Source organism: Corythoichthys intestinalis, chromosome 1 (assembly GCF_030265065.1).
Source record: "Corythoichthys intestinalis isolate RoL2023-P3 chromosome 1, ASM3026506v1, whole genome shotgun sequence".
NCBI lineage: Eukaryota > Metazoa > Chordata > Actinopteri > Syngnathiformes > Syngnathidae > Corythoichthys > Corythoichthys intestinalis.
The window spans coordinates 5186319-5211412 of NC_080395.1; the positions used below are offsets into that span (position 1 = coordinate 5186319).

Below are 25094 nucleotides of genomic sequence, written 5' to 3' on the forward strand. Positions count from 1 at the left end.
TTCCATCTACAACAGGCATTACCGATAGGCGTGAATATCTCCCTTTTTGAGACAAGGAATATAATCCCAAATCACTATCTGTATCTGATTTATTTTCACTTTCATCTTCATTTGCGTCAACGCGGTGAATCTTCTTTTTCACTTTATCATAGCGTTTATTTGCATTACCAATCTGTTTAGGTTTTCCATCATTGTGCTTATTTTCTCTGTTCGCTGTTTTTAACTTTACTTCTGCACATTTGTTTTGTGTGGCCTCTTTTCCCGCACTGGTAACAATCCTGGTCTTTGTACCAACAGTCATCATCAGTATGATTGTTCTTTCCACAGCGACGACATTTGTCACTTCTTTGCGCTAGTACCGCGTTTACCTTGAGTGAGCTGTTTAATTGTTGCACATCCCGCGCTGCAGTCTCTGCTGATACAGCACAATCCACTGCTTTTTGAAATGTGAGGTCTTTCTCTGTCAAAAGACGCTTCTGGACAGTTTCACATTTCAATCCACACACGAATCTGTCTCGTAGTGCATCCACCAAATAGCCACCGAAATCACAATGCTCTGAAAGTCTTTTTAGCACTGCGACATACTGTGCCACGGATTCTCCTTCCCCCTGATTTCTCTTGTGAAACCGAAATCTTTCAGCTATAACAAGTGGTTTTGGGGCAAAGTGGGAGTGTAGTGCAGCAACAATATCACCATAGTTCATCGTACCAGGTTTCATGGGAGCCACCAAACTCCGCAGTAATCCATACGTTTTGGGACCCATCACGCTGAACAGCACAGACACCTTCTTAGCGTCCTGTATGTCATTGGCCAAAACGTAATGTTCAAAACGCTCAATATACGTCATCCATTGTTCACCAGCCTCCTCAAAAGGATCCATATGACCGATTATTCCAGCCATAATGTGTCTGCCACCAGTCAATTATACTGTAAATCCACAGTCAATTGATCGCTGGGGGGAAAATAACTTTTCCTTTTCCTTACTAGCTCATTAGCATAGCCGTTCGCCAGACGTGGGTGAACTTTTGCGTCCAAAACTTGCTTCAGAGCAGCAGCCTTCTTGCTGCCGCTGAGAAACACTTAGGACATCCCATCCTCGTCGCCAATTTATGTTATGTCGCTCCTTTTTATGTCTAAATGTAAACACTTTTACATTGACACCGAGCTACGCAGACACAGCTGGCTGGTTCACACTTCTTCATTTTATTATCTCTTTTGTTTCTTCTACTTACAATACTCAACATGTAGAACATGGACAACTGATACCATCTTGTGGTAAAATCGTGAATAACATGCACATACATAACAAGATTGCTGAAAATACGGGGCCGGAGGTCAGCCAGCGAGTGAATAAAAAAATGTAAGAACCACCGAGACAAGTATGTGTGTGTTCGGAATGGCTACATGGAGCGGTGACCCAGTCAGCCACAAACTGCCAGCTTTTTAACTATGTCGTATTTTTGGTTGGTGCACGTCATTATTTATTGTGTACATATGTTTCCTGTGAGTCTGTGACTTATTTATGTGTCACACTTTAGCTATATAAAGAATAAAGCACTGGTTTAAATGTATTACATATAGCTCCTGATAGCTGTGAAAATAAAAGAACTCCTAATAAACATATAAAATGTGGATTATTAACTCATTCACTCCCAGCCATTTTCACCAGAGCAAGGCCTTTTCTCCCGGCTGTTTCACTGGATTTTGACTGATTTTGCAAGGCCCATAGAAAATTCTGTTCTATTGCTATATAAACATGGAACCCACCAAAAGAAAGATTCGACTCTTTTCTTTCGGCAGAAAAAAAGGTAAGTTCATATCTTTTTCCATTCTTCAGAAATCAGCATTAGAAAATTGCTTAGTTTGAGCAATTTTCCAATTTCTGATGAACAAACAGAAAATGAGCATTTTGTAAACGCATCCATTTCAGACATAACTGACTTCAACACAGCTGTTTCTTGCATTAGTCACATCCCAAACATCTGAATAATGTTTTCCTTTTACAAAATAACATAAAAAACAAGTCAAATAGAGCTTTTGATAGCAAAGTAACAATTTATTTACACATGACTACTGAGAGATGACGCTGTTGTCACCGCGTCAGCCGTGTAAACTTTTCCCTCATCGTTGTCTGTCTCACAAAGATGGATTATTTGTTAGTCTCTGCGGGGTTTCCTCGGCGAGCCCGCTGCACTGGTGGTCCCAGTCGTTTTGTTCGGCCGTGCAGCGCCTGGCTTCCCAGGCGTCCTCTCGGTTCTTATGCTCAGTCGTCCGTCGCCTGGCATCATTCCGCCAACGCTCTGACCGAGCTGCCCGGCCGTTCGTTGCTGTTGAATTGGGTTGCGGGTCTTACAAAATGCGCTACTGCCCTCCAGTGGCCTTTTTTTTTGTTTGTTTGTTTTAAAATGATTTTTTTTTTCTTTCTTAGATGGATCTGAAGCTATAGATGCTTCTTGTAAAAAATAAAAATAATAAAAAACGCAAAAGACGTACAAATACGTTTGGGACAATGAAGCATTTATAAATAGAAAGTATTTATACGTTTTTGGGAGCAAATGAGTTAAACATTAGGTCAATCTCGCCCAAATCTCCGTTTTTTAAATGACTTAATTATAATATACATATTTTGGCCCTGACTGAAACTTGGCTTCAGCAGGATGACTTTGTAAGACTTAATGAATCGACACCCCGAAGTCACGTGAACTTTTACACAGCTAGAAGCACTGGCCGTGGTGAAGGAGTGGCAGTAATATCACTCTTATTTAGATATGAGCCCAAAAAGTCAAGCTAATTACATTTATAACTACTTTGAAAGCCTAGTACTATCAATTATTGATGCCAACTGGAAGAACAAAAAACCAATTCTTTTCATAGTTGTCTATCGCCCTCCTGGTCCCTACTCAAGGTTTTTGTTAGACTTCTCTGACTTTTTATCCAATATTATACTGAACTGGGATAGAATTATAATTGTAGGGGATTTTAATATACATGTTGACGGCGACTCTCTTATTAAGGCCTTTAGTGACCTACTAGTTGGGACTGGCGTCATTCAAAATGTAAATAAACCAACTCACAGTCACAAGCACACCCTGGACCTGATCTTAACCTACGGTACTGAGATCAGTGACGTCATTGTCCACCCACACAACCCAGTACTGTCAGATCATTTTCTAATTACCTTTCAGTCTGTACTTCAAGATAATCCTACACTAGTGAATATAACTCAGATGAAAATGACATTATGTGATAGCTTTGTTTCAGAGTATAAACAGATAATTCAGCCCATATGCGGTTCAAGTTCGTTCAGTAAAAAGACTCGTTCAAACAAATCGTTCAACGAATCGTTCGACACCCCCCACCGCCCAAAGGACTCGTTCGGTGACGTTGCCGAATGAATCACCAAAGACCGCTTCGCAGTATAACTGAACGGGAAGTGACATTGCTTGGTCCCTCCCTCTCTTGCACACAGGCTCCTCATTGACTGCCCGTCATAGTTTCAGAAATGAGTGACAGACGATATCGTTCTGCTTTCCCAGCCTCATCTCCCTCCCGCTGCTGCAAAAGCCAGGGAGAAAGTCCGTGTCGTCTGTCGTTTTTCTATGGGATCAAAGTCATGGCTCGTGCTTGCATTTCAATTTAGGACACGGTTAAACATTTTCCTTTTGTGGGGGGAGTGGGGGTTTGGGGTCGGGGGCACACGGACTTTCTTTAGCATGATCTCGATCACATATACAATGCTGCTGCTACCAGCCAACGCGGCATGCTTGCTGTCACGAAAATAAAAATAAATCGAAGGTTTCATTTCTAAATATGGAACGACCAACACATCATATTTACCTCATGCTCTGTTGTGCTTTTGTTTTTATGCTCATCACTATTATTTTTGGTAACTATTGTTAAAACTAGAGTGTACATAGCTAGTTGTCAAATGTGTTGCTCTGAAATGAAAACAATACTACATTTTGATATTAGACAGTTTCATTGCAAATCACTGGTATTAATAAATAAAATAATCTGGTCAGCTCCCCTGTCGTCCCCTAATCTCAGATCGTCAAATGCTGACGAGAAATAATTGTTTACTCTTTACGATGTCGCCTTTCTACTCTCATAGTCTGTTAAGAAAAATGTAGACATTTTGCGACATCTTTCGTGCCCGCGTGCATTGTTTTTGAGCGCTTGAGTAGCACTTGATGGATGGATGGATGGATGGATGGATGGATGGATGGATGGATGGATGGATGGATGGATGGATGGACATAATTTGTCAAACCAACCAACACCAGACACGCTCTGACACGAAAAGAAAAAAAACACTCGGAAAAAATTGACATGTATATACAGTTTCATTGCAAATCAGTATTATGGTGATCATACTAAATATTCTTTTTTTCTGTGCAAAATTGAGGTAAATATCGCTGCCATGAAGCCTCCATACAATGACAGTTCTCTCCCCCCCTGCACTGCCGTCACGCGACCGCAGCTCAGCTTTTGCTTGCCTCGGAGCTACCCGCGAAAGTGTTTTCAACTACTGTAAATTTGATAGTATGTCGTCATAGGTAGTCCTGAGTCTGTTGAGAAAAGTAGTATACTAAACCATGCTCGCTAGGTTTGTGTGGTGTTTTTGTCTGTTTGAGCAGCATATGATAGGCTCCACATGAACAAATATGCGACATAGTCCTTTCCTTTCACTTTCTGACTCGTTCAATGCGTGACTGGAAAGTCGAGAGCAGCAATCTCGGTCAGGAGCTGAAGGACCGAGTTTCTGAAATGGGAGTGACATAACTCAGTCTTGCCCCCCCCCCCCCCCCCCCCCCCCCGCCTGCACGCTGGCTGCTTATTGGCCACACGTGGAAGTCAGTGAGGGACCCTGCGATTCTGTTTCCGCTCCCTCCCCCTGCCCGCGATGAGGCTGGCGTCTGATTGGTCGTGCGCGATGTCAGACGCTGCCGCTTGCTAAACGCCCTCCCACTCAAGTCCCGACTCCCAACTTCTTTTAAGAACTAAGCAGTGCAGAAGGTGATTAGTTCGGTCTCGTTCCTCCAAACAATTCATTCAAAAAGAACGAATCGTTCACGACCGATACAACACTAAATCCCAGTAGATCAGGAGTTTCTAAAATACTCAGACCAGCCCTTCTGGCACCAACAACCATGCCACGTTCAAAGTCACTCAAATCAACTTTCTTCCCCATACTGATGCTCGGTTTGAACTGCAGGAGATTGTCTTAAACCATGTCTACATGCCTAAATGCACTGAGTTGCCACCATGTGATTGGCTGATTAGAAATTAAGTGTTAACGAGCAGTTGGACAGGTGTACCTAATAAAGTGGCCGGTGAGTGTATGTGTATATTTTTTTTTTCTTCAATAAATGGTTTTTAAGCACTTCAAATGTAATAATTATGATCATTATTAAACATGTTACTGTCCCACTGAATTATTTTTAAACAAGAATAATGTAAACAAGTATTCATTGGCAGTGTATCAAATACTTGTTCTCCCCACTGTATGCCTAAATGCTTCATCGAGTGAGTCCACTCAAATCTGCTCAAGCTGCTTACTGACATACAATGAGTTGCCACAGCAACTGTTTAACAAGTTAAACAATGATTGATGCATGCGGTGCTTTGAAGTTTCAGCTTCCAAGGTTCTCTAAGAAGATCAAACCTTAACGTCCGTCAATCATCGTTAACTTTAATAAGCGACTCCAGTGCACTGCCTGACCAAGAAAATAAGCTGGGGGGGAGAGTGAGAATATGTGATCGGATCGGGATGGCTAATCTGTATTTATTTATTTTGTAAATGAAAAAAAATCTGCGATGGACTGAGGGCGGGAAGTTTGAAGCATGAAGTAGCAAAGGATCACTGTACCGTGATACCGTGAAACCATGATATTTTGGCTGAAGGTTATCATACCGTTAGAATCTCGTACCGGCACATGCCTAGTACGTTCCATTTAATTATTTTATTGTAAATGAAAAAACAATACAGAACAAGGAAATGCATTCCAAGCGCCAGTGAGGTGAGAAGAAATTGGCAAACCTGCTCAAGCACCAATCTCTTTATCAAAAGATGTACCACTTCAATGTCAATATTCTTCGAGTTCTGCTTATAAATGAGCTTGAAAAATTACGCAAAATACAATTCAAGCCAAAAGACATTTTGGTGGTCGCAAAATGCAGTACTTGTGTGATTAATAGATGCTTCTCAATATACACATTATGAAATTGCAACGTGATCAATAAAACAAAAGCCAAACTGACAAAAAGGAACAACCAATGAACAAACTATGGAGCAAACAAACTCGTGACTTTTTTAATTTTTTTACGTGCCTTTTCTTTCAGTTAAAGGGAAAACTTGCGCGGCCATGTCGTCTTCTCGTCTTCTCCTGTCCGAGTGACGACTTGTCGGTCCGGTCCTCCTAGACACGGCACGCTAGGTGTGACCTTCGGTGACACCTACAGTACACTCACTTTATGTGAGCAAAATTTGCGCTAAAATGATATTACTGAGTAAGTGACAATAACTTTACAGGAACAAGAAGGCAGAAGTAAATACAGTGGTACCTCTATTTAAGAACGTCTCTACCCAAAGAATTTTCAGGTTAAGACACGTCTCTACGGGAAAATATTGCCTTTTGTTAAGAAAGAAATTTTAGGATAAGAAAGGCAATAATGGCTCACAGGAAAGAATTTGACTTTGGTGGGCGAACCTCCGCAAACTTTGCCCGCAGCGCCAAAACCGTCTGAAAGAAACCAAATGGACTCAACGTCTTCAAATCAAACGTTGTTCTTTGCTTCACTAGTCAAAGCTGAAGAAAGACACAAAGAATGGGAATTTAACGTGAATAAACACTGTGACAAGCAACATTGTTTGGATCTTACTAGACAGTCTTCAGGCTAAAGCTGGGATCCTCTTGAACGTCCAATAAGACCCTCTCGCCTTCTTCTCCCAGTTCATTACCTAACAGGTCCAGCTCTTGAAGATGGGAGGGGTTTATCTTGAGGGCCTTAACCAATGAAATGCATCCTTTATCTGTAATCTTACAGGATTCCAGCCTGCAACAAATGAGATAATTTCCTGAAGTCAGAAAAGCAACCTGGTTAATGTGATGAAAGTTCGACTGAAAGTAACATTTTGTCTGCCTTTTCCTTGGCTAATAACAGCAGTGATTCTTTTGACTAGTTTACCTAAACCGCAGAAGATTTCTAACTGGTAGAGCTCCTTACCCAAGGCATTTTAAGTTGCAGTTAAAACTGGCCAGTCCTCTCGAGAGGATCTCGACTCCCTCATCTGAGAGCTCGTTGTTGTTCAGTTGCAGCTCTTGAAGATTGGAGGGGTTTACCTTGAGAGCCTCTGCCAATGAACTGCATCCATTCTTAGTGATATTGCAACATATCAGCCTGCAAAAATTAGATAATTGATTTTTTTTCGAGAGCCTTGGCCAATGAAAACACATCCTTGCTTCGTGATCTTGCAGTTGTCCAGCCTACAACAAATGAGATAATTGCCTGAAGTCGGGAAGAGAACCTGGTTAAAGTTATGAAGGTTCTTCTGAAAGTAACAATCGGTCTGCCTTTTCCTTGGCTAATAACAGCACTGATTCTTTTGATTAGTCGACTGGAATCAGAGATGATTTCTTACAGGAGGAGCTCCTTACTTGAGGACTTGTAAGATGCAATGTGGGCTCGTCAGTCCTTCCAAGAGTATCTCAACCCCCACGTCTAACAGACTGTTAAAGCTCAGGTCCAGCTCTTGAAGAGGGGAGGGGTTTACGTTGAGAGCCTCTGCCAATGAACTGCATCCATTCTTAGTTATATTGCAACATATCAGCCTGCAAAAATTAGATAATTGATTTTTTTGCTCAGTCGACTGGAACCACAGAAGATTTCTAACTAGAGGTGCTCCTTACTCTAGGACCTTTAAGTTGCAGTGTGGGCTGCCCAGTCCTTCTGAGAGGATCTCGACCCCCTCGTCCGACAGATCATTCCAGCTCAGGTGAAGTTCTTGAAGATGGGAGGGGTTTAACTTTAGAACCCCAGCTAATGAAATACATCCTCGCTTTGTGATCTTACATTCCAACAGCCTGCAACAAATGAGATAATTGCCTGAAGTCAGAAGAGGAACCTGGCCAAAGTAATGAAGGTTCTCCTAAAAGTAACTTTTTGTCTTCCTTTTTCTTGGCGAAAAATAGCAGTGATTCTTTAGATTAGTCGACCAGATTGGTCAACCTGAACCATTCAAGATTTCTAACTGAAAGAGCTCTTTACCATAGGACTTTTAAGATGCAGTTTGGGCTGGACAGTCCTTGTGAGAGGATTTCAACCCCCTCATCCGACACATCGCTGTTGAAGCTCAGGTGCAGCTCTTGAAGATGGGAGGGGTTTAACTCGAGAGCCTCAGCCAATGAAATGCATCCTTGCATCTTGATGTTGCAATTTGAGAGCCTGCAACAAATGAGATAATTGCCTGAAGTCATGAAAGGAACCTGGCTAAACTTATTAAGGTTCTCCTAAAAGATTTCACTCTGTCCCTCAAATTCTCAAACTGGCTGCCATCACATCACACCCATCATACAGAACTGAAAGTAACCAACAATATTCTCCTTTCCTCGGACTCTGGGAAACCAACCATCCTCATCTTTCTAGACCTCAATGCTGCTGCTTTCGATACAATCAACCACACCATCCTGCTCTCCCGACTTGAATCTCCATACAGCACAGGCACTGCACATTCCTGGTTCTGCTCCTACCTCACCGACCACCGACAATACATTAGCATCAACAACTGCACGTCCCCTGGAGTTCCCCCACCGCAAGATGTCCCTCAAGTTTCAGTTCTTGGCCCCCTTCTCTTCATTCTTTACATCTTCCCCCTTGGTCAGATCGTCCGTAAATTTGGACTGCGATTTCACTGCTACGCTGACGACATCCAAAGTTACATCTCCACAAAAAAACATCTTGCACAGTACCAAATCTACACTTTACAACTGCCTCAGTGAAATTAAATCCTGGATGCAAGAAAAACTATCGACAACTTAATAGTAACAAATCGGACGTAATTACCATCGACCCGGCAGCTCACTTCAAGGACAATCAAATTTTCCCTCACCTTCAACAACTGCACCCTGCCTCTCTCAACACATTCCCTCAACCTAGGTATCATTTTCGACAATAAACTCAGATTCCACCAGCACATCACCAGGACTGCCTTCTCCCACCTCAAGAAAATAGCCTGTATTCATTTCTCTCTCACCTTCTCTGCTGAAGAAACCCTCAACCATGCGTTCATCACCTCCAGACTTGATTACTGTCACAGCATTCTTTTCGGTTCTCCATCGAAAGTCCTCAATAAACAACAATATATCCGAAACTCCTCTGCGCGCCTTCTCACCCCCTATAGGAATCACATTAACCCCGTCCTCCACAAACTGCACTGACTTCCCCATTTCCTACAGGATACAGTACCTTCTCACATACAAAGCACTGAATAACTTGGCCCTTTCTTATCTCACAGACCTTCTCAGTCCTCCCGTCACCTCTGCTCATCTAATGAAAACATTCTCGCACTGCCCCTACAAATAACACACCGGACAGAGCCTTCTCTGTTGCTGCCCCTTCCTTTTGGAATTCACTCTCTAAACCCATCCGGACTTATTCAGACCTTCCTACATTAAAAATGTGTTGAAAACTCAGCGTTTTAAACTGAATTTTAACTTGTAATTCTTTTCTCTGTTGTTTTGTTCTGATCACATTGTTTGTTGCTTTTCTTTGTTTCAACTGTAAAGCGTCTTAGAGCATTTGTAAAAGCGCTCTATAGATCAAATGTATTATTATCATTATTATTATTATCATTTATTCAGTGGCAGAGTGGTTAGTACGTCTAGCTCACAGTTCTAAGATCAAGGGTTCAATCCCGGGCTCTGGCCTTCCTGTGTGGAGTTTGCATGTTCTCCTCGTGTCTGCGTGGGGTTTCTCCGGGTACTCCGGTATCCCCACCACATCCCAAAAACATGCGTGGTAGGCTGATCGGACACACTAAATTGACACTAGGCATGAGTGTGTGTGCACGAATGATTGTTTGCCTCCTTGTGGCTGTGATTGGCTGGCAGCTGATTCAGGGTGTACCCCACCTACTGTCCATATTAGCTGGGATTGGTTTTAGCACCCCCGTGACCCTAGTGAGGATTAGTGGCTCGGAAAATGAATGTTTTTTTTTTAAGTAACTTCTTGTCTTCCTTTTCCTTGGCTAACAATAGCAGCGATTCTTATGATTAATTGACCGGGACCACAGGAAGTTTCTAAATGAATGAGCTCTTTACCATAGGACTTGTAATATGCAGTGTGGGCTGGCCAGTTCTTTTGAGAGGATCTCGACCCCCTCATCTGACAGATCGTTGTTGTTCAGTTGCAGCTCTTGAAGATGGGAGGGGTTTAACATAAGCGCCTCAGCCAATGAAATGCATCCTCGCTTTGTGATCTTACACTCCAACAGCCTGCAACAAATGAGATAATTGCCTGAAGTGAGGAAAGAACCCTGGCTAAAGTTATGAAAGTTCTCCTAAAAGTAACTTTGGCTACGTTCTCACCTCAGGTCTTAATGCACAATTCAGATTTTTTATCTTATGTGTTTTTTTGGCGTGCCCGTTCTAACTGCCTTTGTCAATTGCGCCGGCAATCTGACACACGCTGTGCAAACTGACCTGTATGCGCAGAAGCATTGAAACAAATGACTACGCATTCTGGGTGTACACCATTCCAGGGTGATCATATTTTGATTTCCAAAGAGAGGACATAAATAACAGGCATTAATAATTGCCGTTTAGTCTTACATTCGCCGTTTAGTCTTATATTTAAAGTTTATATGAATTGATAGAACGCATGCACACACATAAGGCTTATGGGTGTGTGTGTGTGTGTTGCCCCGACTCGGCCATGTAGGCAATACTGCAATATTTTTCATTTGAATACAGAAAGAAAATCGGCATTATCCAGCTTATTCTTCATTTAATTTTTGTATGAATGTGGTCAAGCCTGCCTACGGCATAAAAGACGAGTTTGAGCTAGGCGCTAACGCTAATGCACAGCTACATCGCTGCCGTCCGGCCTGCAGCTGTCGCTCTTTGGTGACGTAATTGTTGCATGAACTTCGATTTGGAAGCCTTGACATTTCAGACCGCCGCCACATTCTGGATAAATGTGGCCCACATCGGATTTAAATAACATCCGAAAGTGACCCAGATTGGATTTGAAATGATCTACTTCAATGCGATTTGTCCTGTTAAGATAGGGTGACCATATTTTGATTTCCAAAAAAGAGGACACTTTGCCCGGCCTCGAGATACTTGAATTTTCCTCAAAGTTCACTCAAAGATGCCTGTATCAATTTAATAAATTTAAAGTGTGCCTCCTCTGTCTGGACAGAAAAATTCAGTTTTATTTAAAAAAAAAAAAAAAAGCCAAATAGTATATATTATATACTATATGGAAACAAGTTTTTTTGCTCAACAGGCTTTATTTTTACTAAAACATAAACAAAACAAAAAAACCACACACAAAAAAAATTAAATAATGACCAAAAAAATATCATGCAGACCCGTGGAAATATAGTACAGTCAATACAGCCACACAGTAGGCTTGTGCCCCATAAATATTTTTATAAATTATTATCACGACAATTGTCGTTGAGAAAATGTTATTCCCACTCAATTTTTATTCTCATTCAATGTTCTAGATTGCACGCAAACAATAACTAAAATAAACTGACAGACTATTCAACCGGCATGTTTCCATGCGCAGCAGTTCAAAACTACGTTTCCAAACGCAGCAGTTCAAAACTACGTTTCCCATAATGCGTAGTGTGGCTTAGTTAGCTCACTGATAGCTACCCTATTAGCGAGTACCGGGAGACGAGGCAAAATCAAACTTTGCTATATAAGTTCACAATCATCTGTAGCACAACGATGCGACACCAAACGGGATTTTACAGATCACGCTAGTACAAAACTTCGACAGAAGTCAACTGTTGTCATTATATACGTATTTATCGTAAAAAACTTAACAACTGTGCAGGCGCTCCCACTTAGAATATAATACTAACATTTAACCAAATACATGAATGCAGAACAATTAATACAAGAATAATACAACATACTGCATCTCTTTGTGCCCATATATTGTATAGTATATAGCAGAAGACACATGAGCGACATTAACAGAAGATAAACTTACAGAAAGGTGTACGGAGCACTATACACCTCTCTTACAACTACTCCTTATTGTAGTCTGTAACTGCCTGTTTTCTTGCCAAACCGTCAACCCAGTAGATGGCGGTAATGCCCCATAATACAAGGGGTAAACTGTACTCCTTCTCCCGCCCCTACTAGTAGGAGCCACGACGACGCAGGCAAGCGCTGCCCCCGAGCGGCCGGAGGGATTCTCTTCAAACTGGTCCCGTGGAAGATCATAAAAACTGGACATTTTCATGAATTTATAAAACCCGGCCGGATGAAGAGGACACGACGTGAAAGGTGGACATGTCCGGGCAAAAGAAGACGTTTGGTCACCCTATGTTAAGACCATCAAGTTAATGCCTCACTCGAGTCGGAAAGACACGAAAAAATCGGATTCATGCATTAAGACCTGCAGTCTGAACCTTGCATTTTTGTCTGCCTTTTTCTTGGGTAATAACAGCAGTGATTATTTTGATGGGTTGACTGGAACCACATAAGATTTGGACAGGAGGAGTTCCTTACCGGAGGACTTTTAAGATGCAGTGTGGGCTGGCCAGTCCTTTCGAGAGGATCTCGATCCCCTCGTCCGACAGATTATTTCTGGACAGGTCCAGATTCATCAGGTTGGATGGAGAGCTGAGAACGGAAGCCAGCAGGTGATAACTGCGTATGTCCAGTTCACAATCCCGCAGCCTGGAGCACACAAGCAGGAGGAAGTTGAGAGGGTGAACCAAATATACCTGCTGACATAAGCGGTCTTGAATAATATAAAAAGATTTTATTTCAAGATACAAAACACGACAAACACAAAAAAAGAGCAAATCACAAAACCTATAATAATGAAAAAAAATAAAAACCGGTAAAAAATGTTCATCTCATCGTCATCATCATCTACCGCTTAGTCCGGGGTCGGGTCGCGGAGGCAGCAGCTTTAGCAGGGAAGCCCAGAATTTCCTCTCCCCAGCCACTTCAACCAGCTCCTCCAGAGGCGTTCCCAGGCCAACTGAGAGACATAGTCTCTCCAGCGTGTCCGGGGTCGTCCCCGGGGCCTCCCATTGGTTGGACATGCCAGGAACACCTCTCCAGGGAGTCGTCCAGGAGGCATTCGAACAAGATGCCTGAGCCACCTCAACTGGCTTCTCTCAACGCGGTGGAGAAGTGGCCCGACACCTAGTCCCTCCAGATGACCAAGCTTCTCACCCTATCTCAAAGGGAGAGCATCGACACCCTGCAGTGGAAACTCATTTCGGACGCTCTTCTTCATCACGATGAATGAAAATAAATTCCTTGCAGTATATCGCTCAAAGCTATCCTCAATTCGAAACTAGATATCGAGTAGGGTATACGGTATATGAAGAGGCCTCTCAAATTTTTCCTCTCGTCCAAACAACCACGGGTCAACTTTGACACTGGTGCCAGCCATTACTGGTTTCTGAACTCACTCACTCCCAGCCATTCATCCGAAGCCAGAACCTTCTGTGCCACAGAATATTATGTTTGATGGCTACACAAACTTAAAAAAAGAAGAATTAGATTCAAATCTTTCATTATGAAAATTAGCTTTTCTACTCCTCCGTTCTTCGGTTATGAGCAGTTGAATTTCAGGAAGTATTGTTTCTATACATCTTTAGTAGCGAATCCAAGTGATCCAAAAATTCAGGTTCTTTGTTGGGTTTGGAGATTTCTAATTGTTTTTGGAGTTGTTTTGTTGTGATTTTTATTAATTTTTTAAATAAATTTGTCCTTTGTGAATATTGTTTGTTATGCGATTTTCAGTTGTTTTGTGTTTGTTTTGTCATTGTGTTTTGTGACTTGTTGCACTTGTTTTTTGGATTTTTTTCATTGTGCTTTCGTATTTTTCGTACTTCAGGAAAACTTTTGAACACATACTCTGACTTTTGAGAGGCCTTGACCACCACCAACAGCTTCTCGAGCCCCAAGGGTGATGGGGTGTATTTCCCCAGGTGAAAGGACTTCATGGTTTTGTCATCCGTCAGTAAGAAGAAGGCCAAGGCTGACCACATGTCATTTGGCATGCTGTCCCAGTCAATATATTCTGAATCTCTTTTCTTCTGGAACTGCTTCAGCAAGGAGTCGTCCTTCAGCTCGTTTAAGCAGTAGAACAAGTTGACGTTCTTTTCTGGAGTGTTCCGTTTGATCCTTTCCTTGATCAATTCAACTGTCTTTGACTTGCTTTGCCCGCAGTCCCGAGGAGCCTTTAGCAGTTCCCCCACTAGTTCCTGGTTGCACGACAAGGAAAGGCCAAAGAGGAAGCGGAGGAACATGTCCAGGTTTCCTTCACTCTCCGAGGCTTTCTGGAGAGCTGACCGGTGAACCTCAGTGATTTTCCAATCCCCTTCATCTTCTGTTTCATTTTCTGATTCTTTTTCTCCAACTTCTGATTCTGTTTCTTCTGATACTTCTGATTTTTCTTCTTCTTGGGAAACACATTCCAATGCATGCTCTGAATCATCCAGTATGTTTTTGTTGTCGTGGAAGAGGCAAATCATCACGTGGACTGCGGCTAGATACTCCTGGATGGTCAGATGGACAAACTGAAACATCTTGCCCTGTTGGTTTCTTCTGAGCGGACGGACCTCCTTAAACACCTCGGTGAATATTCCGGAGTGTTTTGCGGCTTGGCTGTAATCAAAGCCGCTATCCGCCAGGTCCTTCTCGTAGAAGATCTGTTGCTTACTCATGGTGTGGTCAAACGCCAGCTTTGCTAGCGCTTTCACGTAATCTGCGTACTCGGTCGTCTGTCTCTCCTTGGACTTGTCCAGCTGGTTAAAAGCATACTCTGAGCACATGTCTGTCAGCGTTGTGGGAAGATCTCCCTCCTTCGCTTTGTCCAAATGATCCTGAAGAACTGTGGCGGTGAGCCAGCAGAAGATGGGCAGGTGGCACATGATGAAGATGGTGCGAGTTTTCCGGATGTGCTCAATGACTTGCTCCTCATTTTGAAATTTTTTCCTGAAGTACTCCATCCTTTGGAAATCACTGAATCCTCTCACCTCTGTTCTGCTGTCGATGAGGTCGGAAGGGATGTCGCGGGCCGTTGCGGGCCGCGTTGTGATCCAAACCCGGGCGCACGGAAGAAGGTTCCTCTTGATGAGGTGCGCCAGGAGTATCTCCAGCGGGTAGGCCTCTGTCACGTCTATGTCTACTTTCATCTCATTCTTCAAGTCCATTTTGAACTTGCACTCGTCCAGTCCGTCCAAGACAAACAAGATCTTGATCCGGCTGCTTTCGTAGTCCCGTATCCCGGACTTGTGCAGGTCGTCTAATATAATGTTCAGAGTCTCCTCGCTCATGTGCCTGCTCTCACAGACGTAGCATCGGATGAGCTTGGCCAGCGTAAAGTTTTTCCCTTCGTCGGTGTTCAACTCGCGGAAGGTGAAGGGAAATATGAAGTGTACGTCCTGGTTTTCATTCCCGCTGGCCCAGTCGCACACTAACTTTTGAACCAGGAAGGTTTTCCCAATTCCCGCAAAGCCGACGGTGAGCAGCGTGCGTATCGGTCGCGGCTGCCCGTCATGGCTTTTGAAGATGTCGCATGGCAGAATAGACTTCTTGGCCGCCGCGGCACGCGTCTCCATCTGAAGGACCTCGTGTCGCTCGTCGGGCCTGATGTCGGCCCCATAGGTGATGACCAGCTCCGTGTAGACGTTTGCCAGAGGCTGCTGCTGCCAGCGCTCTGTGTTACCCTCAGGAACAAAGCTGTATAAACTATGCAGCTTTTTTTGCAGGTCTGCCTTCAATCTGTCAATCTGTTCATCATCATGGATGGAGAAGACGGCGCCTGCAAGAAAGCAGCGGTGAGCTGTTATGGACAAAAAACAACAACCTTGCAAACAACCCCAGGGCACACAGCCACCAGAGACATAGATGTGACAACTTGAAAGAAACATTTTAGATGAAATTTCATCAGCTAATAGTCTACTTTGTGTTTGTGAAATATGAGTTTAAGAAGTGAAACAGATTATTTTTTTAGGAGCTCTACATGCTGCATGACAAGACAAACAGGCTTTCCAAATGTCTTTGACTTTGATCAAAACTGATAAAGCTCCGATTGTCTTCCAGGGTGGAAGGAGGGAGCATTTGAGAATGGGGGCTCAACTTAATCAGTACAACCTGAGGTTCATGCAGACTGGAACAGAATTTTAGGACAAGTAATTTTTCCTCGTCTCACGGTTGACTTCCACAGTTTTTAAGTGAGGGCGTTCTAATCCCTGAAGCTACTTTAGGGACTGACCTTTTATTTCCAGCATGTTGCGACGCAACTTTTCGGCCAAGTTGTTTTCATTGATCTTTTCCAGAATCTTGATGGTCACATCCAGAGTATTCTCATCGTGCTTCATCACAAGCTCCTCAGCAATGTACACACGGCTGGGCTTTTCACGTACGCATTTAGGAAGATCAGTGTAGTACTTGAATTCCTCAAAGTCGTCCTCCCCAAGCTCCCTCAGTGTTCCCAACAGCAGCTCCTTCTGCTTGCTGTCCAGAGCCATCCTTCCTTCTTGTACACGCGTGAGCGAAGTGACCGTCTATCGGATATCTGCGGACAACAACTTTTATTAACTTGAGCTCGTAAACCATTTGAGTGATTTGACCAGTGGCATTTCTTGGGTCTCTTGGGGCTCCAAGCGAGATATCCCTGGGGCCCCCGTCATTGCACGCCGTTAAAAATTGGTTTTTGCACACATGAATGCGCAAGAAATAAGTAAACGGTGTATAAGACCTCATCAAAAGAAAAAGTTGGCAGACAAGTTATATTCAGTGTATCACAAAAGTGAGTACACCCCTTGCATTTCTGCAGATATTTAAGTATATCTTTTCATGGGACAACACTGACAAAATGGCACTTTGACACAATGAAAAGTAGTGAAAGTGCAGCTAATATAATAGAGTTAATTTATTTTCCCCTCAAAATATAGCCATTAATATCTAAACCCCTGGCAACAAAAGTGAATACACCCCTTAGAAACTACTACGTAGATCCCTAAATGTCCAAATTGAGTAATGATTGTCATTTTCCCTCCAAAATGTCATGTGGCTTGTTACAGGAGTGCTGTCAGCATTGCTACAGATTTTGAAGGAGGGGGGGGGGGTCAGTATGTTAGTCCTCAGACCATACACAGCACTCTGCATCAAATTGGTGTGCATGGCTGTCACCCCAGGAGGAAGCCTCTTCTGAAGACGGTACACAAGAAAGCAAACCCGTCTCATCAGACCAAAGGACATGGACGTCCAAAATTTTTCCCATTCATTTTCAATGGGAATTTTTTTTCCCTCATATCAACAGCAAATGACTACATATCAACAGGACGTTTCCACCAAACTTACCCAATTCTGTTGACGCTTATGGACAGTGATGCCATTGACATCAATGGACGTCCAAATTTCCCATTCATTTCTAATGGCATTTAATTATGTTTTTTCATTTTATTGATGCCAATGTACTTGGATTCCATTGACTATGTAAGTTGATACCATTGACGTCCATGGACGTCCTAATTTTTTCCCATGCATTTTCAATGGTAATTTTTTTTTTCCCCAAATCAACAGAAAATGACCAGATATCAATAGGACGTGTCCCCATAACTTCCCCAAGTACATTGACGCTTATGAAGGGTGCCGCCATTGACGGCCATGGACGTCCAAATTTCCCATTCATTTCTAATGACATTTAACCATGTTTTTTCATTCTATTGATTCCAATGTACTTGGATTCCATTGACGTCTATGTAAGTTGATACCATTGACGTCCATGGACGTCCAATTTTTTTCCCATTCATTTTCAATGGGAATTTTTTTTTTTCCCCAAATCAACAAAAAATGACCAGATATCAATCGGACGTGTCCCCATAACTTCCCCAATTACATTGACGCTTATGAAGGGTGCCGCCATTGACGGCCATGGACGTCCAAATTTCCCATTCATTTCTAATGACATTTAACCATGTTTTTTCATTCTATTGATTCCAATGTACTTGGATTCCATTGACGCCTATGTAAGTTGATACCATTGACGTCCATGGACGTCCAATTTTTTTCCCATTCATTTTCAATGGGAATTTTTTTTTTCCCCCAAATCAACAAAAAAATGACCAGATATCAATCGGACGTGTCCCCCAAACTTCCCCAATTCCATTGAAGCTTATGGAGGGTGCCGCCATTGACGGCCATGGACGTCCAAATTTCCCATTCATTTCTAATGGCATTTAATTATGTTTTTTCATTCTATTGATGCCAATGTACTTGGATTCCATTGACGCCTATGTACGTTGATACCATTGACGTCCATGGTCGTCCAATTTTTTCCCCATTCATTTTTAATGGGATTTTTTTTTTTCTTCTTCAAAATCAACAGGAAATGACCAGATATCAATAGGATGTGTACCCCAAATGTCCCCGATTGCAATGACGCTTATGGAAGCTGCTGCCATTGACGGACATGGATGTCCAATTCTCCCAATCATCTCTAATGGCGTTTACTTTGTTTAATGCCAATGTTGGCATTATTGTCCATTCTATTGCTACACCTGAGTGGAGCTAAGATTTGTATCTCCACTGAGGAAAGACCCAGGTGTAATTTCTCCCGAAATTGCAGTTTCTAGTTATTCTATGCATTCCTTTATTTTGCAGTCACGGTGTATCAGCTTCACAAAAAGAAATGCAAAACAAATCATTGGTGTTTCCCACACGATCTGCTGCCAATGTTTCATCAGTGTCATTGCTCCCCTCAATGACCGTTTCATTACGCTGCATTGGCGTTCGTTCGGGCTCAAATTTGTAACCTAAAACACCGATTAAAGCTTCGTAACTCTCCTCGTCACCATTAGATGAACATTCGTTATGTCCTTCTACGTCGGATTCGTCGCTGAAACTAGAAACGAAATTGTCTGCCATTCAGTATTAAAGCACTGAGCCTTTTTCTTGTTGAAGAAACACCCCTCACTGTCAATTCTGAATTCTCTTTTATTGACAACGAGGGGTGTTTCTTCATGAGGGAACCTGGAATATGTGCAGGACGAACACAATGCATCATCATAAACAGCTCAAAACACCCCTAATTCTCCCCTCACCAGAAGAAATTCGATTGATGCAGACAGGCGCTGCCCCCCCAGTGGCCGGTGGGACTCTCTTCACTTGTCGTGACGTCACGCACACAATCTGCCAGATCTCGGGCGCCGGTCGTTTTAGCTTGACAATCGAGGCAAATTTCTCTCATTTTCTTGTGTGTAATTACACGAAGTGGCATGATATGAATACAAAAGGCATGCGTTTATGGATAAATGATGGAATATTAACATTTTCCCAGGGCACTACATCCCCTTTAAGGAAGTTGGGTCTTGCGTGGGAGAGTGTTGAGAGTTGAGACGCAAGTTGCAATATCTGACATCGCACACGACCAGACAGACGCCAGCCTCATCGGGGGAGGGAGCGGAAACAGCATGCATGGTCCTGACAGAGATTGCTACTCACAACGCGTAACTTCACTTCCTAGTATTGCTGTGAACAGGTCAAAACCTGAAAGGAAAGGGCTTTGTCGCATATTCTTCAATGTGGAACCTATCATATGCTAGTCAAACGCACATAAACACCACGCAAACATAGTGAGCAATGTTTAGTGTACTACTTTTCTCAACTTAACTCGAGACTACATTTGACAACATACTTTTAACTTTTATCAACGTTTAAATGAACAAACTTTGGAGCGAACAAACTTGCGACTTTTTTTGTGTGTGTGCCTTTTTGTTCAGTTAAAGACAAAACTTACGCGGCCTTGTTGCCTCGTCTCCTCCTGTCAGAGTGACGACTTGTCTGTCCGGTTCTCCTAGACACGGCACGCTGGGTGTGACCTTCGGTGACACCTACAACGCCTGTGTGGGCAGATTGGGTGGCTTTGTTCCCGGTTGGTCTATTTTTGAAGACTCGGGGCGGGAGAAAAACTCTAAACAGTCTATATTTCTGTTTTTATTCATTTTCAGTTCATTCATTTTATTGTTGATGTTGCATTAATTCCTAAATTCATTTACAATCATAAAAAATTACAATAATGAATAACTTAAAAAAAAATTTTTTTTTGAATGACCCAAAATAGTTCCTTCTCTAAAAAGGGTGCTTGTCATGAAATGGACTTGCGACGAGGATGAGATATAGCAACAAGCTCTTTATTAGCATCCACTCAGTAACTGCGTATATTCAACAACTCGTATTTCCTCATACGTCACCATCACTCATACTTTGCTACGGCAAGCTAAATGGAACACTAAACCATTCTCATCACAGTGCCAGTATCTTAAGTGGCCACTTTTGCTGTCCACTGCTGTACCTGAAAGGGTTAAAGTGTCTTTTACTGCTTTTGCTCACATGATGTTCCAGCTTGGAGCAAAATTTGTGCTAAAATGATATTACTGAATAAGTGACAATAACTTTACAGGAACAAGCAGGCAGAAGTACTGTAAATACAGTGGTACCTCTACTTAAGAACGTCTCTACCCACAGAATTTTCAGGTTAAGACACGTCTGAAAGGGAAAATATTGCCTTTTGTTAAGAAAGAAATTTTAGGATAAGAAAAGCTTAAATGGCTTGGACTCACTGCTCCCAGAGTTTACTGAACGTGGCATACATACATAGCTGCTCTGCCATTGGCTAATGGCTAGCATCTTTCTGGCATCCATCCAATGGCGTACCGCACGCAGGCTATTTTTAGACCGTGACGTCGCATCGTAAAGCGGAAGTAAAGCCGAAGTGGGACATAATAAACCCGCCCTCGCATCGACACAACGTAATTTGTGCTACTTTTCTCCGGTAATCTTTCAAGAACGAAAGTGCCGATCACGTATTGCTTTTTTTGGAACTTGTAGAAACGACTCTAGACATTACGACACATGAAGGATGTTTTCTTCATACGTTTCCGGAAACCAAAAACTCGGGAGGAAAAAATGTGAAGACCGAATCCACTTGCGCGGACTTTAACACCAGCTCGGTGAATCCATTCACATTTCATATGCAGTAAACATTATGTTGGGTTGGCATGGTCTTTCAGAGGACAAAGAGGTAAGCCATTTTATATTTTGAACTTATTTTTTTAGCGTAACGTTGTGCCGTACTGCTTGTCTGACAATGAATGACCTGAAAAGAATTACAATGGTATCTGAATGCCACTGTTACCGTTTCTGTTTTATATATATATATATATATATATATATATATATATATAACACCTTTAGTAAGGGGGAAGTGTAAATAAATTATAGAATTAAAATGTGTTTTCAATGAAAAAATTAAAAGTGTTCATTGGCTGTCACTGAGTAGCATTTGCGATCGCTACACAAAGCTAACTAAATTACCCCCAAAAACGGTAAGAGACGTAGGACAACCAGAGGATATATAAGAAAGAGAGGGCTGATGGTAAAGGATAGCTTTTTGAAACAGGAGAATGTCATTGTCAGTCGCTTCGATAAAAAAAACTAAAGCTATGCTTAGGTCGTCTCGGTTTTTTTTTTCATCTTTTTCAGCCTTCGACACTCAAGCCATCTCTTTAACTGAACATTTTTATGTTCTTCCACATCTTTGCCAGTCAATTTGGCACCAGGCATATCATTTTCAGAGAGCATTGTTAGGTTTAACTCTGTAATCATCTCCTTTGTACACGATTTCCATTCATTTCCTATTAGGGACAAACGGTGGCTTGTCCCTACTTAGCAACAGTAGCTAATTTCATGAATATTAATGAGCGGAAGTGAGTTAGCCATTGGCTACGAGGGACCTCTACTGTATAAGTGTATCGCAACGTCCTCTTCATTCGCCCCTCGTGTTCCGACAGCTTTACGTGAGTGCGTTAACTTTCATTCATAATCTATCCTTTGGTTTTTACATGATGCACAACTCTCATTTTATGTTTATTGTGCAAAAATCTAATTGTAACATGTTTTCATGACATAGTTTGATGCGTTTTTACGCATTATAAAATTATAAACCATTATTATTATTATTAAGCCTAACAATTATGGAGTAATTTTGCCATGTCGTACTGAATGAATGCATTTTTAATATTTCATATTCCATTTATCACAAGACTATTTGTCATGACCACACAATTTATTTAGCAATTGGGGAAAAATACTTTGATAAAAAGAATATCCTGTAAAAATAGTGTAGAGAGTAGGAGTAGAGAGACTGAAACAATGACATTTTGCAGCTCTCTTCGTCGATCACTTTTAAATTTTAAATATTTAAAATAAACTTTTTTAAAATAAATGTACAATAACAAATTAGTACAAATGACTTGTGTTATGCAAAGTGAAATGGAATACATTTTGAAAATAACACAAACGTTGACTTTTTAAACATTATACTTATAAACTAACATAAATGAACACAAATAAGGCCATGTCCACACATAGCAGGGTATTTGGCAAAAAGAAGATATTTTTCTCCGGTTTGACCTATCATCCACACGCGCACGCAGATTTAAACCAGGGTTCTTAAAAACGACAGGGGAAGGTGAAGATTTGCTAATTCTGCGTTTGTGGCTCCACCATATGGACACTGATAACCGAAGATTTACGTCACTAGCTGTGACAAATTTTGTCCTCACGTCACACATGGGACCAATTTTTACATTCGGAGTATATTAAATAGGCGATTTTTTGCTTCTTATTGAATAATGGGTATTTTGGAAAATTATTTTATTGTTTTGAATGTACTTAATGAAAGAAAGCGGTTGGCTGTGGAAGTTTGTTTTTTTTTCTACACAAACGTGCAGGTGTGGACGCAATTATTTCCCCCCGACATATTAGGGCAGAATCCTCGTTTTAAAAAAAATATTATTTTTTTTAAACCTGCTATGTGTGGACATGGCCCAAGTCCAAATAGGTCCTGAACCTCCCCGTCAGAGCAATAAATAAATACAATAAAATAAAAATACAATAAAATCAACCTCTTCAACTTTGCTTTCTCTTGAGATCCGATCATTTTTCCGTTGCATTGCCCTTTTTTATCATATTAATTTAACAAGCTTGTCCACCCGTCCCCTGTAATTTGTTGGCCCCCCAAAAAAACATTTTGAACATTTGAACCAATTGGAGCTAACTATCCATGCTGTTCACATTTCAGCCATTTGAATGGAATTAAACAGAATTTAAAAAAAAAACGCACAACAGGGTCAGAATCGACATTGACGCGACTCGTCAGACTCTGATACTGACAGAGATGCTGGGAAGAACTATGTAGGATAAATAAATCATAAATATTGGTGGAAACGGATTACACTACACAAGCACTTTATTAAGCTTCTTGTTAACACTTGTGTATATAAATCTGACGTTCCTCTGCGAAGGAAAGAAATGGCATTCGCTCAACAACCGTGCTGCAGAGAATGTGGAGATAAGAATGTGGGACACTTGCATATATTCTGGTCTTGCCAAAATATAAAAGAATATTGGGATGTCATTTCAAAGGATTTGCTGAAAATAATAGGATATGCCATTCTGAAAACATTTAAGGTGCTTTATTTGGGGAACTTAACCCGGGAAATGATTCAAAAGGAGGATGAGTACCTTGTCAAGGTGTTGCTGACGGCAAGTTAAAAAGTAATTACGAGACTGTGGTGAGGAGCCGTGGATGTGCACGGTGGAAGAGCTATGTAAAAGGGAGAGAATTACGTTTAGATTAAGACTACAAGAAAGTCAATTTAGAAAAAAGAGGACACCAATTTCAAATGATAAACAAGAACTTTGACATGTGGACTGGGTTACTGAGTAGAGATTGAAGGTTGGGCCTCGATACTGTTGATTAATGATATTTAATATTTTATTCATGCAAGCTTTTTTCTTTTTGATTTAATGGTGTGTTTTACCTTGGTTTGTTGTTTGTTATTTCAAGACACTAGGTGTGTGTTAGGTTTTGTTTAAGTGAATAAAAAACAAGTTTAAAAAAAAAATCTGACGTTAGTAGGTTGTTTTCTTCTTATAGATGTGTGTGTGGCAGCCTGGCACTTTTTTGAACATGGGGTTTTGACAGTTGGCGTCATTTTTTCAGGATTAAAGCACCGTTTCTGCCCACTTTCACCTCTGAAGGTAGAGTAACTACAGTATATCATGCCCATTCATTTTTTGCAGGTCAAATGTCGCATTTGTTCTTCCGAACTGTCATACAAACAAGAGCACCTCCTCAATGCAAAGGCATTATCGGGCAAAGCCTGAGAATATTTTTTCTGATACACCCAGGCATACCTGTTAAATTGTAGAAATTGCAAATAGGGAGATTTCTGTTTGCCAACCCCGATGAGGCGCGCGCGCGCGACAATCGCTAAGACAAAATGCAACCATTTTTTTTTCAAGTTCATTTTGGTCACAACACTTGTGTAAAAATTAACGACACTGTCAAAGAACCTCTTTTTGGTGGCATCAGAGATAGTCTTCAACTTGCTCCATGTATTGTCTGGCATCATGTGATACTGCTATGTTGCCTGTGTCATGCCAGTTCTCCTTGTTCCTGTAATCAACATCTAGGATATCCTCAGCTTTCCTGATCACATCCATTTGCACAAATGTGGACATCAGCTTCCTCAGCAGCCTCTTCATCTCATCAACCATCACTCCAATTAGGGTTTCGTCAGACTAAATCAGCAAGATTAAAAACATTAATTACATCATTTAGAAAATTAATCATATTTGTTTTTAAAAGTATCTTTGTCATGGCAGTTTTTTAATTGAATTGTAACCTAGAATTGAAACTTTATATTTTTTGTTTCAGCACAGTAATAATGATATAATGTAATAAAGTGTATAGTATACACTTTAGCTTTAGCATATTAGCGAATCTAAATGATTAAACTTCAAGTAAGTAA

At 41.5% G+C, this 25094-nt stretch overlaps 2 protein-coding genes across 4 annotated transcripts in view; both read right to left on the reverse strand.

Annotated features, from left to right (window-relative positions):
* The window catches only part of LOC130913785 (NACHT, LRR and PYD domains-containing protein 12-like), a 111504-nt gene that overhangs the window by 28221 nt on the left and 58189 nt on the right, over window positions 1-25094 (reverse strand). The window lies entirely within an intron of this gene.
* On the reverse strand, window positions 5338-20072 carry LOC130911024 (NACHT, LRR and PYD domains-containing protein 12-like). 3 transcript variants are annotated; one of them, XR_009062599.1, is made up of 13 exons: window positions 20015-20072; window positions 16487-16789; window positions 14122-16033; window positions 12754-12924; window positions 10321-10494; window positions 8270-8446; window positions 7912-8085; window positions 7660-7833; window positions 7229-7402; window positions 6884-7057; window positions 6712-6810; window positions 6566-6616; window positions 5338-6493 (listed from the first exon to the last, which is right to left on the reverse strand). XR_009062599.1 is itself a non-coding variant. In XM_057829619.1 (11 exons), the coding sequence occupies exons 2-11, from the start codon at window positions 16740-16742 to the stop codon at window positions 6801-6803; spliced, it is 3396 nt and encodes a 1131-aa protein (XP_057685602.1). In that variant the 5' UTR covers window positions 16743-16789; window positions 20015-20072; the 3' UTR covers window positions 5338-6800. The 3 variants fall into 3 exon arrangements, 2 of the variants coding, with proteins under 2 accessions (XP_057685602.1, XP_057686738.1); XM_057829619.1 differs by having other exon boundaries at window positions 5338-6810; XM_057830755.1 differs by lacking the exons at window positions 5338-6493; window positions 6566-6616; window positions 6712-6810; window positions 6884-7057; window positions 7229-7402 and having other exon boundaries at window positions 7667-7833; window positions 7920-8085.